Raw genomic sequence first — 20309 nt, forward strand, 5'->3', positions numbered from 1 at the left:
GGGTAGTATGCATGTGGGATTTTTTTTTTTTGTTTTTTTTTTTTTTTTTTTTTTGGGGGGGGGGGTAGAAATGACTGAAAGATTAATAGGCTCTGTTTTGAGTTTTGTTCAAAAAAGAATGACTTCATATAGGGAAAAATATATATCACATCCGCAGGACACCTTAAACTAGTTTTTTTTAAATTAAGCAGCAAGGCAGAACAAAGTCGGGCTGTATCAAGACACGAGGACTAAACCCCAATTCAACCAGACCCAGAACTGATCCGGAATTAAAACAGGATTACAACAGTTCAAAATCAGGACTACTCTGGACTTAACCAAGACAGAACCAGAATCAGAACTAGATGATAGTAGCACTAAAAATCATCATAGACCTGCACTACACTTATTTTTTAATTCTACCAAAGTACAATATTTAGATTGAGAAAAGTTTATATAATTATTTAGCCTTGTTGTGCAAACAAGCCCGCATAACTTAATAAATATAGAATTTGAAAAATAACAAACCTAAAAAGAAACACTAGGTGCGAGATACACGAGTACCTATGATACGGTGATACTTTTGGTAAACAACCATTTGACTAACATGTGTGTTTCACCTGCTCTTGTTCTGTCCTCATTCTCCATCTCCCTCTCTTCTCCTCTCTCTCCCTCTCTGTTCCTCTCTCTCCCTCTTTGTGCTGACAATCTTCAAATATACAGTTATATATACAGTCTCTCCGTCCCACCGTGGGACGGAGAGATTTCGCAGGTCTTTCCTCCCCACTGCTGTCAGACTCTACAATAAAGACTTTTGCAGCTGATCAAACACACAAACCCACACATGTGCAATAAGACTGCTATATGTGCAATTCTTCTTCTGACGAAGTTGTGTTTTTGTATTTTCCTACTCAGTTGTATATAGTATTTGTATTTCTATTTTATTCTATTGTATATATTATTCTATTTTTATTCTATTGTATATAGTATTTTATTTTATTTTATTGTATTTTATTGCATTCCAGTGTTTTCTAATTTCTGCTACATAACTTTGCACTTTTGCTGTAACAAAACAAATTTCCCACCTGTGGGACTAATAAAGGCCATCTTAGCTTATCTTATCTTATCTTAAAACCAGATATTTATACTCTTCTGATCAAAACACAAACACTTTTTTATTGTAACATCAAATCAGACTAAATGTTTATTTTTTTAGGTTGATAAATATAAAAAACATATTTGTTAAATTTAAGAGTAAAGAGAGAAATCGTCTGTATTTCTTAATTGCAAATCGCACCAAATTGTATTCAAAATTGAGCCACACTTATGGAGCTCCACAATTCTTTTCCTGGTGTTTTGGTTGATATCTCTTGATTTTCCCATTTCACAGAAACAGGCTCTGTGTTTTGCCTTATATGCATCCACAGGTGTGCCACCAATTTACTCACATGGACTCTACGAACCTATCAGAAGCTTCTTCAGCTCAGAATGGAATCGTCTGGAGTTTTCTTATTAATGAACAATAAACTTAGTGTATATGTACTCCTAAATTTGATGAAAGTGATAGACAGCTTTGTCTCTCTTTATTCTGACATTATCTAATTCAAAAGATATTTCAATATTTATTTATCCAAAACAAAACAACTTTACTCTAAATTGATGTTGTACAGTAAAAAACAGTTCTTGTGTTTTCCATAAAGTCTATGTAAATATCTGGTTTAAACTGCGAATATACTGCTGTGTATTGAAATTTCTCTTGTTTTGCATAGAAATATACTGAACAACATACAAAGCATAATATATAAAATAACATCTACCAGAGTTTTTTCTTTGAAAGAAGCTCCTTATGTCCATTCTTGTATATCAGTACATAACTGAAACAGATTTAGAGAGTTTGTTTAGCCGTGGAGGGTAACAACTGAAAATATGAAATAAACACACATGTAAGCTAAGACTCTCTAAAGAAACAGCTTTGTTGTTGTTCGACTTTTCATTTCGCCATTTGTTGATTCACTTGAAGAGCAAGTAACGTAATATATGGGTCAAGTGATCAGTTTGATATCAGTCTTTTGTGATTCACCGTCATATTTACATCATTTGTACAGTACGGATGATTTGCTTTGGTACCTGGTCAAACTTCAGTTCTCCTCTGTCTGCCTGGCTGCGTTTCTCCAAAAGCGCACTCGAGGCAGCAGCCCCCACCCCCCCTTCACCCGCTCAGTCTCTTAGTGCCTGAGCTCGGATCATACCAATATTAGGGGGGGATTTACGCACAGTGGTAAATTCCCACAGTGTGCACTATGTGCTTCGAATACTGTGTGTAGTTTTTGTTTTATACAGTTGTCAGCCAGGCATCTAACTATGAAACAAATTACACTCCAAAAGACCCCGGGCTTCTGGAAAAAAAACCCGGGCTTAAGCCCAGTAAGCCACCCCCCCGCTCCCCCATGGGTGTACAGTAAACTGTCAGTGCTACTCGACCCGCAGACACAGTCACGCTGTTCCTCACTTCCGCCAAAAGCCAGTAGATGGCGGTAGTTTCCCCCGCTCCTGTTTTCTTTTACGTCCTCAGGTGACATGTAAATGTAGGAGTCGCTCAAGTAACTCTTCAGATTCATTTCTGAACAGCAAAAATGAGTGGAAGAGGAAAAGGTGGCAAAGGACTCGGAAAAGGAGGCGCTAAGCGCCACCGTAAGGTGCTCCGTGATAACATCCAGGGCATCACTAAGCCAGCTATCCGCCGCCTGGCTCGCCGTGGTGGCGTCAAGCGTATTTCTGGTCTGATCTATGAGGAGACCCGTGGTGTGCTGAAGGTGTTCCTGGAGAACGTTATCCGCGACGCCGTCACCTACACTGAGCACGCCAAGAGGAAGACCGTGACCGCCATGGATGTGGTGTACGCTCTGAAGAGGCAGGGCCGCACTCTGTACGGCTTCGGCGGTTAAGTTTACAGTATTGATCCAAACAACAAAAGGTCCTTTTCAGGACCACCCATCTCTTCAATAGAGCTGATTCTACTCTGTGTGTGTGTCTTTTTCACTGGTACAAACGCTGAACATTCAGGCTGGTTGTATTGCGCTAATGTAATAGATCATCGTGCCCATTTACACAGCTGCACCGTGTGTCTCAACAAATTTTGCAGTTTGTGGGTGAGACTGAAATGTGTCTGAGAAGGTTCTCAGTGTTCCAGGTCATCGTAGTCTAAGGAGCTTGGAAAGAAGTGTTCGGACTTATTTTAAGTTGAGACTGAAATATGAAGAACAATTTCCTTTTGTCTACGGTAGCGCAAAGTCTGCGGTAACCGTAGACGGTTACGTCTTTTCGTTGGCCCGGAGTCTACGGTGACTGGACTCTGGCCCAATAAGAGCGCTGAATCCCACTGTAGACGACCAATCGTCTGTTGACGGAAGTTGTGTCACCAAAACAACAACGGGCAGCGGGACAGCGAAGCGGCCAACTCCGCTGTTTTTTCTGGAAACTGGCATTTCTTTTATGTTTACAGTAAATTATAGACTTCCCGGTCTGTAACTTGTGTTCTTAAGACGCTCCCGGATTTAGCGGAAATTACACGAGGCTGAATACCGCATTTAATCCTTTTTCTCTATGGTAAATGTTAGCTGCGCGCTAGCTAACATCTAATATATTACGCCCATTTCTAGTCTTTTCAGCGGCTACAACTGATGATGGCGACACCAGCAATTCGCCCCTGCACCTCGTCAGCAGGCCGGGTGACAAGTATGGTCTTCACCAAACCTCATCAGGAGCTGCTCAGCCGAGTCGCTGCCTTCACTCACGCGCAGAAGCTTCTTCGAGCAGAGGGTATCCACGCGCCTTCACGTCAGCAGTGCCCGGTGGTGCTTTCGGTGGCTCGTTACAAACGATGTGAGTTGTATGAAGTAGTAAGTGTGTCATATATTTAATATCATACTAAGCAGATTTACTGCACGTCCATCAAGTACACATTTACCCGTGTATGGCTATTGTCAGTACATGTTGCTCGTTGTAAACTTTTTAAAGTGTGTAACATTCACATTGGTATTATTGATGATAACGTGGATGATTCCAGCATACCTGACAGGCACTTTTGACTTTGTGTACATAGTTGATTTTGTAAAGCCTTCATTAATAATCAAGTTCACTGACCGACTATCCCGCAGTGCTGTTTTTGTGTATTCTTGTTTCATCCACTTTTATAAAGTGTCCTCTGTAAGTGAGTTGTGGAATCACTTAATGCATGCATAAGTTTAGCTTTTATCTGCCTTAGACTTACTGACCTTCTTTGAATCAGCATCACAATAGTCCTAAGAGCACTGACAAAACATATAAGTATAAATAAGTAAAATGTATAGAAAGATAAACATGTTTGATATGTTTTTTGATTAAGTTACACACAAATAGCATTCTCTGCCAACAGGCTCACAAGACACAACTATGTAGAAACGCATAACAGACCAGAACCAAAGAAGCAATGTGTACAGACAGGTGACAAAGACAAGTTTGGGAAGTATTTGTACAACACATGCCTCCCCAACAGCTTCAGTGTTTCCTGGAATTGATTATCTGTCTGTTATGTCAGTCTAATTTCCTCCAGATAGTCTTGGTTGAGCTCTGGTGACTGTGAAAGCCATGGTATATGATCACACCATTTTCATAATCAATTATTCATCAGAATTTCAGGAGTGGGACCACTCCTCCTTCACGCTCCCTCCGGCCTCAGGCTATAAAGCCCCCCTTCACCATTACCTGCTGTTCTCATTTTCAGGCCCACCCCCCTCCATTTTCCCTCTCCTCTCTTTTCCTTTCCTTCATTCCTTTCTCGTTAGTACATGGGGATCTGCCCGGCCTGGGAGCCGTTGCCAGTCCCCTTCGAGGCCTTCCCCAAACCGCAGCACCAGTTCACACTTCCTCGTCCCTCACCGCCCATCGTTACCGAGGATGTGGTCCCAGCTAGTGAAATACTTATTCACTGGACAAAGATAATCTCTCACAGCAACTTTGTACTGCTTTTTCGACTCTTTTTCCTTTGCTGCCCAACATGGCAGCAAAGTGCAACAATGTCTCTCCGTGTAGGGGTCAAGAGTTCAGGTTATGCCTTTAATTTCTTGCCTGTCTGTAAATGACAGTGTCATGGTATGAAAATCTAAGTGTCCGTTTTGCTTAGGAAGGTGAAATGATCCACAGCTGTCTGTGTGGTGCTGGAAGCCATGAGCTGCTGTAACTCTCTAAATATTAAATGAGATCTTCAATGCTTCCTTTATATTCCAGCTTAAGTATGGACCATCCTTGATCCATGTTATTATAATTCCATCTCATAATTCATAGTGACAAACCATCCCGGCATTCATGACAATCATCAACAAAACTGACAAAGGACCACACCTAATCTTTTTTTTTTTTTTTTTTTTTTTTTACCTTAATATTGACATTTTTCACAAGTGGTTCTTTTTTTTATATGGCCTGCATGAAATAATCCGGCAAAATGGATTAGGTAAGATGATCATTTTGTAGTTCATCGTCTGGACACTGAACACCACAGATGTAGCTGAGTGTAGGCGGATTCAAAGTGTCAACATGTCATTTTTTTGTGTCTTATAAGTTTATTCCTCAGAAAAAATTTCAGCTGACTAACATGCTCTTCCTTGCTGCTGGTATTTTTAGACACAAAGGCAACATTTTAAATAAAACACTTCAACACAAAATCTTTTTTTTTTTCTTTTTATAAAATTCTCTTTAATCTTTATCTTCATACAAATGTGCAGGGCATATCCAGTGATGGTCATTACAAGAACAAAAAAATGAATAAATAAATAAGTCTGTAAATAAACATAATAGGTTTGCTAGAGCACAGTAGTGCTTGTTTTATTTAAAATGATCACGAAACAGTAGACGAGAAATCTTTGGCTAGAAATTTACGTGCAAAATGGTTCTGATTTCTTCATGATGTCTCCACAGAGCCAATCAGGAGAGTCTTCAGCATCAAACTGATCTGGACTCGGTGTTTAAGGTTTGTACATGTACACATACCTCCTTTTTAAATTGTTTTTATGTTGCAAAGTCCCATGATCATTAAAAAATGGTAAAATTCCACAAATGATTAGACAGTGAATTAGTTTCACTTTATTTTTTATTTATAAAGCACTTTTCAAAACAAAGTTTCAGACTGCTGATGAAGAAGAGAAGCAATAATGGCAATTAAAAAAAATAATCTGCAAAAGGTTAAAATTTTGTGATTCACAGTATCAAAAACTGAGCTAATGAGCAGCAGATCATTTGAGACCTTGATGAAAGCAGTCTCAGGATTATGATGTGATGAAACAGATTGAAATTTTCCAAGGATCTGAGTTTTTGTTTATATCATCAATGAATTGAGTGGCAAAAGATTGTTCCTCGAAAATTGTGGGTAAAAAGAGATAAAACTACTTAAAATTGATGGATCAAAACAGGTCTTTTTTTATATACATATGTATTTATATATCACATTTTTTTCAGAAAAGCAAATTAATGTTAATAACCTATGTTCTTATATGAATAAGAACCAAACTGACAGTCCACAAAAAATATCCAGTAATGTTATAAAACAATAACATGTTGGAATTATATTTTTTTGACTGGCAGGAGTTTCATTTTAAAATGTTACTTGCATAAATTTTAACACTTCATTTTTTTGTTAAATTAAAAAAAAACACAAAGCAAATCTTGTGAAAATCTTGTTTTTACTATGAAGATCTGAATTTTCATGAATTCAGATTGTCATTTTTTTCCAGAGGCTGGAGGACATTAACACGTTTGTGAAGAACGAGCTGCAGGAGATGCAGAATGATCTGAATCCAGATTATTCAGAGTGTCAGAGGGATGAAGAGGAGGTGTTGGACAGTGAGGAAGAGAAGCAGAGAAGGAGCAGCAGAGAGGCATTTCTGAAACTTGCAGTTAACTTCCTGAGAATAATGAAACAGGAGGAGCTGGCTGACTGTCTGCAGAGCAGTGAGAGGATTTTTCTTCATAAATTCAGTCTTTACAGGAATGAAATTGTCATATTTTCTATAATCATAACACTCATGTTTCTGGTGCTTTCCTGTAGAAAATCCTGATCCACTTTGTGAGAATACATTTAAATGTAACCTAAAGAAGAAGTTCCAGTGTGTGTTTGAGGGGATTGCTAAACCAGGAACCCGAATCACTCTAAATGAGATCTACACAGAGCTCTACATCTCAGATGGAGGGACCGGAGAGGTCAACACTGAACATGAGGTCAGACAGATTGAAATGTTTTCCTGGAAACCAAACGGACCAGAAACATCAATCAGGTGTGAAGACATCTTTAAAGCTTCGACTGAAAGAGACAAACCAATCAGAACAGTTCTGACCAAAGGAGTGGCTGGCATCGGGAAAACACTCCTGACACAAAAGTTCACTTTGGACTGGGCTGAAGACAAGACCAACTAGAACATCCAGTTCATTTTTCCATTCACAGTCAGAGAGCTGAATTTACTGAAGGATAAAAAGTTCAGCTTAGTGGGATTTATTCATCACTTCTTCACTGAAATCAAAGAAGCAGGAATCTGTAACTTTAAAAAGTTCAAAGTTGTGTTCATCTTTGATGGTCTGGATGAGTGTCGACTTCCTCTGAACTTCCACATCACTGAGATCCTCACTGATGTTACAGAGTCCACATCAGTGGATGTGCTGCTGACAAACCTCATCAGGGGAAAGTTGCTTCCTTCTGCTCACATCTGGATAACCACATGACCTGCAGCAGCCAATCAGATCCCTGCTGAGTATATAGACATGGTTACAGAGGTCAGAGGGTTCACTGACCCACAGAAGGAAGAGTATTTCAGGAAAAGACTCAGAGACAAGGAAGAGGCCAACACCATAATCTCTCACATCAAGACATCACGAAGCCTCCACATCATGTGTCACATCCCAATCTTCTGCTGGATCACTGTTACAGTTCTAGAGAGTGTGTTAAAAACCAAACAGGCTGGAGGAAAGCTGCCCAAGACACTGACTGAGATGTACATTCACTTCCTGGTGGTTCAGACCAAAGTGAAGAACATCAAGTATGATGGAGGAGCTGAGACAGATCCTCTCTGGAGTCCAGAGAGCAGGAAGATGATTGAAGCACTGGGGAAACTGGCTTTTGAGCAGCTGCAGAAAGGAAACCTGATCTTCTATGAATCAGACCTGACAGAGTGTGGAATTAATGTCAGAGAAGCCTCAGTGTACTCAGGAGTGTTCACACAGATCTTTAAAGAGGAGAGAGGGCTGTACCAGGACAAGGTGTACTGTTTTGTCCATCTGAGCATTCAGGAGTTTCTAGCTGCTCTTCATGCCCATTTGACATTCATCAACTCTGGTATCAACCTGCTGGAAGAAGAACAAATATCATCAGTGCAGACTTATGAGTTTCCAGTAAGACAGTTCTATCAGAGTGCTGTGGACAAGGCTTTAAAGAGTCCAAATGGACATCTGGACTTGTTTCTTCGCTTCTTCCTGGGTCTTTCAATGCCAGCCAGTTGGGATTTCCTACAAGATCTGCCACACAAACCGGAAACAGTTTACAGATAAATCAGGAAACAGTTCAGTATGTTTAAAAAAAAGATGAATGATACTCTCTCTCCAGAGAAAAGCATCAATCTGCTCCACCATTTGAATGAACTGAAGGATGACCCAATAGTGAAGGAGGTCCAACATCACCTGAGTTCAGGACACCTGTCTAAAGTTAATCTCTCTCGTGGTCAGTGGTCAGCTCTGCTCTTCATCTTACTGTCATCAGAAACAGGTGTGGATGTGTTTGACTTGAGGAAATACTCAGTTTCAGAAGAGGCTCTTCTGCAGCTGCTGCCAGTGGTCAAAGCCTGTAAGAAAGCCCAGTAAGTATCCAGTTTAATCCTGGCAAGAAATTGCTTAGTGTTTATTTATAAGAGTTTGGAAAGTTCACTGATATTCATGTCTTTCTAGGTTAAGCGGCTGTAACCTCACAGAGAGAAGCTGTGAAGCTCTTTCCTCAATTTTAATTTCCCAGTCCTCCAGACTGAGAGAGCTGGACATGAGTAACAACAACCTCCAGGACTCAGGAGTGAAGCTGCTTTGTGTTGGACTCGGGAGTCCTCACTGTATGCTGGAAACTCTCAGGTTAGCTGATGCTTTGTTTCAGGAGATTTGGATATTTCACAACTATCATTATTTTATAGATTTAAGATGATGTTTCTGTTCTGGTGTAAGCTCTGAAAGAGTATAATAGAGTAGAATTGAAACACACACTTCACAAATCACAAAAATATAACTTTATTTATCCATTTGTCCATCATAGCAAAAAAGACAAAGTAAATGCTTTTTGTTCTTTTTTTAAACTGAGTGCAGAAAAGCCAGTTTGTTTGTTTTTTAACAACTTTAACTGAAATCAGAATCTGTTCATTCGACTGCATGTACATCATCAAATTCAGAGCAGTTCCTTACAATGATGTAACATGTTGTATGTTTGAAGGCTGTCAGGCTGTCAGATCACAGGGACAGGCTTCACCTCTCTGGCCACAGCTCTGCGCTCCAATCCCTCCTATTTGAAAGAGTTGGACTTGAGCTATAATCACCCAGGAGACTCAGAAATGAAGCTTTTGTCTGCTCTAAAGGAGGATCCACATGTGACACTGGACATACTCTGGTAGGAAAACAGGAAATAAAGCTGGGAATATTTTTTCTTTCCTCCAACATAGTGTGAGGTAACCACTGACCTGATTGCAGATAGTTTTTTCTGCAAATGTTATGAAACATTTACTAAAAATATTTTCCACAGCATCAAGTGACTTCATCCTCACTCTGTCATGTGAACAGGACATGAGGCAAGCAGAGAGTGCTCTAATGAGGCTGGAAATAACCGAAGCAACCAAAAAAACAAAAACAAAAAAAACAATAATACGAACAACATTAACTGATACCAAACAGGCTAACAGAGATTACATACACCGAGAGAAAGGGGTAAACAAAGAGCAGAGTGAGACGCAGACAGTATAGTCACTGGTGGAGATCAGGGCTGAGTGGGCACACCCGGAGAACACAGCAGGACAGAAACTAATTGATTAGACAGGGGAAGCAAAACTGAACATGGCACACAAAAGACAAGGACCTGTCAAAATAAAACAGGAATTAACCGGATACTGACTGTGACAATGACACATGAACTTGACAAGGACATAAAGGTAGACAAGCATGGAGACAGACTCTAGGAGTGACACAGGGAAAGCAGGGAACAAACTGAAACTCCAGAAATCAAAATAAACAATTACTATAACCAGGAATACGAAAGAGCAGAAATAAAACTAAGCACAATTTCATAATATGTAATGAAGAAACCCAGGAGCACTAAATCAAAGACACCTTACCATCAAAACTCTCAATTATAAAAATCAGACAATAGTAAAGTTCCCCTGGACCTTTTTAGGGGAACATTCACTCTTTTTGCCATTTTAAATAAACAGAACAAAATCAATGTATAGTTACAACCATACAGTCACAAAATACTAAGAAGGAAATACAGTCATGGTTGAAATAAATGCAAAGATATCTGTGTTAGGTTGTAGAAGCAGGAGGCAAGCTGGACACACATGTTCTTTCAGTGAAGTCACCACATACCTGGACAGTTGACTTTGAACACACAATGTCCTCAGCAGTGTTGGGGAAGTGACTTTGAAAAAGTAATTAGTTATATTTCCTAGTTACTGTTTCAAAAAAGTAACTGAGTTAGTAACTCAGTTACAATATTAGAAAGGTAACTAATTACTAGGAAAAGTAACTATTGCGTTACTTTAAAAGAATGTTGAGCCCTCTGGGGTCCAGAGTATAATTTTCTGTTTTTGCTAACTTTTGATTTGACCTCTACAGTTCACCTTTAAAAACTGCTTATCTTGCCTTGTTCGGTATCATTCTTTTCAGCACAACCTCACATATCTGAACTTACAGTAATTTCTTTATTTTGACATACTGTATTAACACAATTGTTCTAAAATCAGATGACAAAAAACATAAAATCTGAGTAGAAAGAAATTTAGATTTTTTACTGTAACAACCACAAACATGTTTAATGAATCCAATTTCATAACTTGAAATACAGATATAAATTTTCAATTTTAAAATCCTATGCAAACAACAAAGTTGTTTGCAACCATTTACCTTTTACCTTTTTTTAATAACCATTTCAAACTATTTACACAACAGTCAGGTGTTCTGCATTAAATAAGATGCCACACAAATTATTTGTGCCACTCCAAAAAACAATTTCTGTCGACTATAAAGGAGAACATCACAAGACTGATACCTGCAGGCTTGACAACAGGAGGTGTATCAGTCCTCCTGTTATCTACCTGGAGACACCGTTTACACTGTAAACTGCCTTTGGTGGCTTTTTTGGCAGCACCTATGACATTCAGCAGTCACCTCATTCACTCACTCTTAAAACTTCCCCCTCTTCCTAAACAGCCAAATGTGATGTTGGCATATCATTTTTTGATTGGTCAACATGGTGCATTTTTCCATCAACATGAAAGGGCTGGGTTTTTTGTTTTTTGTTTTTTTATCGTGACTGGTTTTACGTGGCCTATCAACACATTTTAAAAACTGGCACATAGCACCTTGTTGCTTTGTCATCTTAAAGTGGTCATGTGATTGGTTTACCACAACTACTTTATTCTTCCTCAGCCAATCAGCAGCACTAATGTGATAATTTCTTCATAAACCAATGTGAAATCAATTAAACCGTTTCTTCATTATCTTGTGAAGAAATGAGACCACATAGTAAACTAGAATTTTCTATTTAGATTATTTGGATAATTTTGCTCTCAGTAAAATTGGCATAGACCAGCTGTAACAGCACCAACCTCATGATTAATTTATAATATTTGGTGCTAAATAAAAGTTACCAAAGGGGACGACAGTTTAGATTAATTAAATTATTTGTTTACTTGAAACAGAATTTGGCTTCATAAGTCAGGTTGTAATTCATCTGTGTTAACTAGCATTAGACAATGTACTGGGATGAAGAACATCAGATTTGAGAATTAAAACTGGAAAATCTGTCCATAAATCAAATACATGCTCATGCTGACTGATTCTGATGATGAACTGATTTTCCACTGACTGGAAAATGTACAAATTTGGCTGTGTTAACACTAAACTACCAAGGAGATCATTTTTACCCATCACCATTTTAAAATACTGTAACTCTGTTAGATGAAGTCATCATCTCATACATCACAACTTCTCCTATCATGGCTTTATTCATCATGTAGTGAATTTGAGGATGTGTGGGGAAAAATAAAATATGACCACTTACATCTAGAATCACCACAGGAGATATTTTCATCTTGCAGAAATCTATGTAAAAAAAAACTTAAAAAAAACTGTGGCAGTCCTGGTTGCCCAGGAACAAATTTACATACATTTTCATGTGCACATAAAAGGAAATTAACCAAATCACATAACATCACTTTGGTGTTTGTGTTTAGCGTTGGTGGTGCACCTTAGATCTGAATGCATGTGAACTGAATGTGAATACAAAGCCTGTATGCTTATATTTATATGTTAACATTTATTCTAATTCAATTCCCTTTTAAATAATCATTGTTGATGATTATGTCATTAAGATTTATTACTTTCTTTTTCTCATTCACACTCATCATCACACTGCCTGCATCCTCGGATGTTTAAGCTTCAGACCACAAAATATGAGGACCACATTTACTGTTACACATTAGCTCTAATTAATAATTTGCTAATAGGTTGTTAGAGTTGAGTGTTTATGCACTGTGTCTTATTGACCCTTTTAGATTTCTGTGATCTGACGCTGGGTCCAAACACAGCACACAGGAAACACAGCAAACTGTCTGACGACAACAAGGAGGTGAGGTACATGGAAGAAGACCAGCTGTATCCTGATCATGATCTTAGGTTTGATCACTGGCCTCAGCTGCTGTGTACCAACAGTCTGAGTGGTCGCTGTTACTGGGAGGTAGAGTGGAGAGGAGAGGTTCATGTTGCTGTAACTTATGGAGGAATCAGACGGAAAGGAGAAGAGGATGAAAGCAGGTTTGGAAGGACTTGTCAATCCTGGAGTCTCTACTGCAGTGATAAAAGGGGTTACTATGGAAATCATGATTACGTAGGAAGAGCCATCCCTCTTCTCCCTTCAGCTCATTCTCACAAAGTAGCAGTGTATGTGGACTGTTCTGCAGGAACTGTGTCCTTTTAGAGTGTCTCCTCTGACAAACTGATCCACCTCCTCACCTTCAACACCACCTTCACTGAACCTGTGTATGCTGGGTTTAGAGTGACGCCTGACTCTATTATCCACCTCTGTGCTGACTCAGAATAATGAACTTACTGTGGTGTTTCATACTTTTTCTTAGTTAAATATTGTGAATGTTAAATATATCAGGTAAATTGTCTCATACATTGTACATATATTAGTTTGTTTTGCAGTCCAGAGATTCTCCTGAAAACATGTCTTTCATCATCTTATTGTCTTTGGTGCCTATTTTTTAAGAGCAGTTATCAGTTTCTATTAATATATTGCATTACAAATACCTACAGGAATTCGCTTTAAAATCTGTTGCATTACTATAATCAAACATTACATTTGTTCCATTATATACATTTTAATCATGTTTAGACTGATGGATGAAATCTTTGGAACAGAAAATTAAGACATTTTAGACATTGTTGTGTTACGCTCTTTGAGGAGGAGAGCTGCAGGCTTTAAATATTTTGGGTTTAGGCTTCTTTAATTTTTTTACATTGCATAGCTATACATTTGTGTTTCTCTCTGCTGTTATGCAAATTAAGGAACAATTCACTACAAGTAATTCGTGGAAAAAGGCGATATCACCACCATGTGACCAGTTTTCACAATTTATCCAGATGGTTCTGGATTCATAAACACTTTATTCGTCTTTGTCGATCCAAATGTAGCTTCAAAAACTTAGAAATAATATAAGTGCAGTTTATGGAGGTTGTAACTGGAAGCTTTGGAGACGTCTCTCTTCATTTCATATTCAGTAAAAACAGTGACTTATAGATGACCTTTAGTCTGTTTCTTGACTGATCTAAGGAGCTTCGAAAGAAAAGCGTCTGGACTTCTTCAAGTTAACTTAAAGAAGTCCAGACGCTTTTCTTTCCAAGCTCCTTAGACTACGATGACCTGGATGACTGAGAACCTTCACAGACATATTTCTCGACTGATCAGAAACTGTTTTACAATCTCAGAGTTGGATTTTTTTTTTTTTTTTTTTTTTTTTTTTTGGAGGGGGGGTTTCTATGTAAAAAAAAAAATAGTCCTGAATTGTAACAGAAAAGGGAAGGTGACGAAAAAAGAAATACGATGTAAACAGTGGGATTTTTTTCTTGTTGACTTGTTGCATATGAAACAAACACTGAGACAGTGTCAGTGTATAAGGTGTGTTGACTTCTCCCATGTATATATGTGTGTAATTAACTTTAAACCTTTGTCAGTTTAAATATTCTCCAATTGAATTTAAAAACAGCTGTTTTTTTTTAAATAAATGAAAAACGGCTGTTCATCTGTTACTGTGTTGCAATGTTTATATAAAACAAAATGAAACTGTTTATATCTGGATAAACTGTACAGACAGTTCAGAGAGTTAAAAACAAAGAGGAGGAACAGAGGAAAAAACAGACAGCAAGATGTTTTTAAAGTGTCTTTGTAAACATTTATACAACAGGTGTATTTATAGCATACAGGTGTGTTATGCTGCAGGTTAGTCAAGTGGAGCGTGCGTCTGTCCTCTCAGTGAGTGAGACAGTAGACAGCGGGTAGGAGGGCTTTGCAAGTGCATCACAAAAACACATAAATATGCCTGACACCCATAAACGAAGCAGCATCTGGCTGCAGTTTAAAGACTTTTTTGTCTCGGTCTTGTTTCGACTTTGTCTTGGTCTCGATACCCTCTGGTCTTGGTATTGGTTTAAGCGGTCTTGACTACAAGTCTACAGTATATGAGGAGAAAAAGCGAGAAGCAGAAAAACTCATTCTAACTTTCATTCGGACAGTTTCTCCTCTCATCACATAAATACCGGAGCAGTGACAGAGACCGTGGCTGCAGCGTGTTTCTCATCATGGCACAAAATACTGAGAAGCATCCAAACTTTTGTAGGCCTTCTAATTGGGGCCTTTCTAATGCGGAGAGGTAGATTGTTCCACATTTTCGGCGCCACAACCGCAAATGCCCGATCCCCTCTGTGAACCATTCTAGACTTGTGTAAGGTAAAGAGCAAATGATCACTTGATCGAAGGGCTCTGGAGGGTGTGTAAAGCTGCAAAAGTTCAGACAAATAGTCTGGTGCCTGACCATTTAGCGCTTTGAGTCAAAAGTAAGATTTTAAATTTAATTCTAAAACGCACTGGAAGCCAATGAAGGGAAGCAAGCACTGGAATAATATGTTGGTGTCTCTTCACACCAGTCAATGACAAATGGCTAATATTTTCTGTGTGTTGATACATTTGATTTTTGTGAGAGAAACTGTTGTTTGTTATATTTAATGTTAGGGGTGATAATATGTTTACATGCTTTGTAAAGTTTTTGCGTATTTCACGGGTAAAGCTTTCAACTGCATCAATCTTATGTGTCAGGACAGAGACCTGACTGGGACGCCAAAGCTGATTACATGAACTGTCACACTCTTACAGTCCATTCTTGGATTAAGTCTTGGTGAAAAGCTCTGGCGACTCAATGCTTTTCTGGTCTGGTTTTTTTTGTAAAACAAAAATAAGGACAACAGACAAACAGAAAAACAGAGCTGCTGCTGTTAGTCCCAGTCCAGTGTAAAATATGGTCCATCCCCAGCTCTCTGCTTGTGGACTCCAAGCTGTTCTCTGATGTTGGACTTGATCGGCAGCTCCTGTGAAAGACTAGACTTAAAATGAAGACCATCTGGACTTTAACTTATGTTTATCGCCATGTACAACATAATACAGTTCTTAACAGCCCTCATTCACTTCTTGTTTATTTAAATAAAGATAAACAACAACAAAAAGATAGGTGGCACGGTGGTTAGCACTGTTGCCGCACAGCATGAAGGTCCTGAGTTCAATTCCACCATCATCATGGCACCATTCCACGGTCTTTCTGTGTGGAGTTTGCATGTTCTCCCCGTGTTTGCGTGGGTTCCCTCCGGGTACTCCGGCTTCCTCCCACCGTCCAAAGACATGCAGCTTGTGGGGATTGGATAATCGAAATTGTCACTAGGTGTGAATGTGAGTGTGAATGGTTGTGTTGGCCCTGCGACAGACTGGCGACCTGTCCAGGGTGTACCCCGCCTCGCCCCTATGACAGCTGGGACAGGCTCCAGCCCCCCCGCGACCCTGAAAAGGATAAATGGAAGCAAATGGATGGATGGATAAAAATGGCAATTATAATCATCACTATCATCTTACCAGTGACGTTAAGTCGACAGCTTCCAACACTGAAGCCATGATCTGTCTTCACCTCACACAGGTACAGACCCGAGTCATCAGTCCTGAGTCTGGACAGTTGAAGTCTGATTCGTCCTTCTCTGAGGGCGTCTTTGTCACTCTGGACTCGTCCTGAAAACTTTTTATCCCGAGACTTTGACAACTCAACACCATGAATGACACGATAGAGGACAAAGTGTTCATGGCAAGCTATAAGGCAACAAATGATGGAAAGAGATTTGGTTGATCTGTCAGGTTTGGTGGTGAACGTCCACTCCAGTGTGATGTTGTGGTTCTCCTCTGCCTGATAGGAGGTCTGTGTCACATTGACTACAAATGATCCTGTTGAGGAGACAGAGAGGGAAAGAGAGGAGCAGACACACTGAGAACTGGAACAAATCTGTTGTTGAGCTTTATTTGGAGTTCATAAAGTGAAGCTGTAAACTAACCAGAGACACATGAGGTGAGGATGATGAGCAGCAGGATCCTGCAGATCATCTTCTCCCTGTGAGAGGAGACAGAGGTGAGGAGTCATCAACACATGAGGTCAAAGGTCAGTCAGTACAGCTAGAAGAAGGAAAATCTACAGGTTAGTAAGATAATAACACCGACTGATCAAAACTACAAGAACTATAACAACTGCAATAGAAACAACCAGAGGAAAAACCTGCACTTTTATAGTTTCATTTTATTTATCAGTTTAAACATGGCTCCACCTTGTTGATGAAAAAAATTTCTGCAGCTCTGAAGACTTTAAAACGTGAACTATTTTCAGAATAAATCAAAGTCTTCTTCTCTGGCTTTCAGTACTTCACTGACTCATGATCAAGTACAGAAAAGTTGATCACTTTCACTGATATTAATTGATATTATCTGAAAATGTTTCAATTCGACCTAAACAGTGTAACAGCAGTACAGAGGGCACCTGATAATTAGGACCACAACTGTGGCTACTGATAAAATATGAGTTCTTTTATAATAATCACTTTCAGATAAATTTGTAGAATATTTATCCTTATAAAAAAATCCTGTTTACTGCAAGGTATTTTTGTTAAATACATTTTTCTCCAGCGCTTCTTAAACTGTCTGCATGTGTCAGTGTGGCTCTTCTCTGCACAAAGGTACAGTACTCTATCAAAGCTGACAGCAGCTACACATAGCAACTGTCGGTAGGTGTCGCTCACTGCACTACAGCCTGATAGTGATGATTCTGAATTGAAAACTCCACAAACATAAACCACAGCTACAGCTTAAGTTTATATATTTAAAGTAAAAAAAAAAAAAAGATATAAAATTACTTCAGTGACTTGAGAGAGCTGATCTAGATACAATATTGATGTCGAGCTTGCAGTTTCAGGGTCCTGTGTCTTTGCATAGTCCACAAATAGAAGAAAAAAAAAAAACTCTGGTGTTTGTTCACTGAGTCCTGAAAAATCTATGGATGGTCTGGTAGGCTGACAGATGTTGAGGTTTCCTTTTACTATGAAAAAGAAACAGACCTGCTTCACACAGTTAGGGTTTCCAGAGACGATGCACACTCTGACACAGACATGCTTTGTTGAATAAGGGGAAACATCTTGCAGAGTTGTCAGAGTCAAAGACCAGCCATCTGTGAGAAATGTCTACTAACAGAATACTTCTGGTGACTTTGTTTCTGCAGATTTGTTGTTTGTATTGTTTACTGCCCTGATTGCTCACTGGAGGAGTCTAACTCAGGGGTGGGCAATTCCAGGCCCCGAGGGCCGGTGTCCCTGCAGGTTTTAGATCTCACCTTGGGTCAACACACCTGAATCACATTATTAGTTCGTTACCAGGCCTCTGGAGAACATCAGGACATGTTGAGGAGATAATTTAGCCATTTAAATCAGCTGTGTTGGTTCAAGGACACATGTAAAACCTGCAGGGACACCGGCCCTCGGTGCCCACCCCTGGTCTAACTGGTCACACACTAAACCAGGGGTGGGCAATCTCAGTCCACGAGGGCCGGTGTCCCTGCAGGTTTTAGATGTGTCCTCGAACCAACACAGCTGATTTAAATGGCTAAATTAGCTCCTCAACATGTCCTGAAGGGCCGTTTATCAATGCCCAAGTACGCGAGTACGTACTCGCGTTCTCGGTGAGTACGTACCCGCCGAGAACGCACGGGAGTACGTACCTGCCGAGAACGCGAGCACGGACTCGTGGGATGTTTCTCAATTCTCAAGTCCGCGAGCGGGGGCGGGGAAGATGTGCCGGGAGTCCGCTGTTGAGTTTTGGACGAAATGCATTCTGGGATATTTAGCTGTCCCAAGTCTACACCGATGCATGCTCGATAAAATGGGCGGATCGAGAACACATCCGGGACTTTTTCGCGTTCTCGGCGTGATGCGTACTTCGAATTGGAACAGTACTTGGTCTCCGACTGATGACGTTTCACGAGTACACGAGAACGCAAGTACGCACAAGTACGCATATTGATAAACGCCCAACTTCTCCAGAGGCCTGGTAACGAACTAATCATGTGATTCAGGTGAGTTGACCCAAAGTGAGATCTAAAACCTGCAGGGACACTGGCCCTCGTGGACTGAGATTGCCCACCCCTGCACTAAACCAACACATCACATAATGATGGTGACTGTGAAGTTCACCATTCAAGAATCAGAGTTTATATGTTCACACACAAATATGTCGTAACCAAATCAGTTTACAATTAAATGTTTTTATTTTTTCTAACAGAAGATAGATGGAATAAGTTGAAAAAGCCATAAATATTTCTTTATTCCAGAAATCTGATCAGACACGTCTGCTGGAGAATTACAGAATTTCCCCATGTTGTTCTTTACATGTGAAAACACTTTGCACTGAAACTGATGGGAAATACAAAAGGTTTCTTCAACCTGACAATAAAATGTCAGACACAACAGTGTTGATGAATTCTAACACTGAAATGACATCAGGAGCTCAAAGCTTTTAAATTAGAGTAACACTGAATGTCAGTGGATTAGATTGAGGAGAGGAAATAATTCCACTGATCTGTTAGTTTCTGATCTTTCTTCTGTTTAAAGTTTTTGAAAGCAGATGGTGCAAACAAACTGTATCAGGCCTACTTCATAAGAATAAGAACATTTTACCTATTTATAGCCTTACTAGACCTTGTATTGTACTTTTAAAGCCACACTTAGAAACACAAAGTAAAAGAAGGGTGAAGGAATACAAAAACAGAATTGCAGATAAACTACTTACTGTTTTGGGCTCCTTGTCCTTCCCCTGGATGATAGTTTTGTGGTAGTAAGGTATGAATGTCTCTGGGGATTTTGTGTTTGAGTAAAAATTTGCCTCTTGTTTTTATCAACCCTGTGTCTCATGTGTTAAGCTGGTTTCATCTTCGTGTTTGTTTTCCTTTTTTCCCTGTCAAGTTTGTGCGTCTTAGTCTCTGTCTCAGAGTGTGTTACCTGTTTTATTTTCGTCTTATGTTGCCCTTTGTGCATTTAAACCATTAGTTGGGAATAAATGTGGATTTTCTGCTGCATAAAATAAAGATCAGTTTCTTGATTTATGAAGTTCGCTCTTAAATCTGGATTTTGGCTCAGCTTCCAGCTAAACTGTGACATAACTATGGCAATGCTGAGATACGGACTTCCTGTGAAGTTTTCACCATGATGAGCAAAGCAAGGCTTCGTGAAAGATTTGAAGCATTTGTTTTGAATCGTCAATACAAGCACAATCTGAAACCATCTCCACAGTGGCACCTGCTGGACAATTTGGCTATTGTCACCTCTTGATCATATTCTCTGAAACGGTGACACAGACAAGTTCTGCACAACTCCAAACAAAACCACTTATTATACCAGACCATCAATAACTGATCATCACATTTTGGAGAAATCCTCAA

The 20309-nt window shown here is 39.4% G+C and overlaps 2 protein-coding genes across 3 annotated transcripts in view; one reads left to right on the forward strand and one right to left on the reverse strand.

Moving 5' to 3' along the window:
- Positions 1-20309, reverse strand: part of LOC116333427 — a 493334-nt gene that overhangs the window by 184981 nt on the left and 288044 nt on the right. The window lies entirely within an intron of this gene.
- Positions 2608-14757, forward strand: LOC116328226 (histone H4-like). 2 transcript variants are annotated; one of them, XM_039608647.1, is made up of 8 exons: positions 2608-2905; positions 3639-3861; positions 5932-5983; positions 6744-6960; positions 7058-8852; positions 8941-9114; positions 9467-9640; positions 12798-14757. In XM_039608647.1, exons 1-2 carry the CDS (start codon positions 2613-2615, stop codon positions 3658-3660), a joined length of 315 nt encoding a protein of 104 aa, XP_039464581.1. In that variant the 5' UTR covers positions 2608-2612; the 3' UTR covers positions 3661-3861; positions 5932-5983; positions 6744-6960; positions 7058-8852; positions 8941-9114; positions 9467-9640; positions 12798-14757. The 2 variants fall into 2 exon arrangements, with proteins under 2 accessions (XP_039464581.1, XP_039464582.1); XM_039608648.1 differs by lacking the exons at positions 5932-5983; positions 6744-6960; positions 7058-8852; ... (1 more) ...; positions 9467-9640; positions 12798-14757 and adding an exon at positions 4394-4413.

Source organism: Oreochromis aureus, linkage group 3 (assembly GCF_013358895.1).
Source record: "Oreochromis aureus strain Israel breed Guangdong linkage group 3, ZZ_aureus, whole genome shotgun sequence".
NCBI classification, from domain to species: Eukaryota; Metazoa; Chordata; class Actinopteri; order Cichliformes; family Cichlidae; genus Oreochromis; species Oreochromis aureus.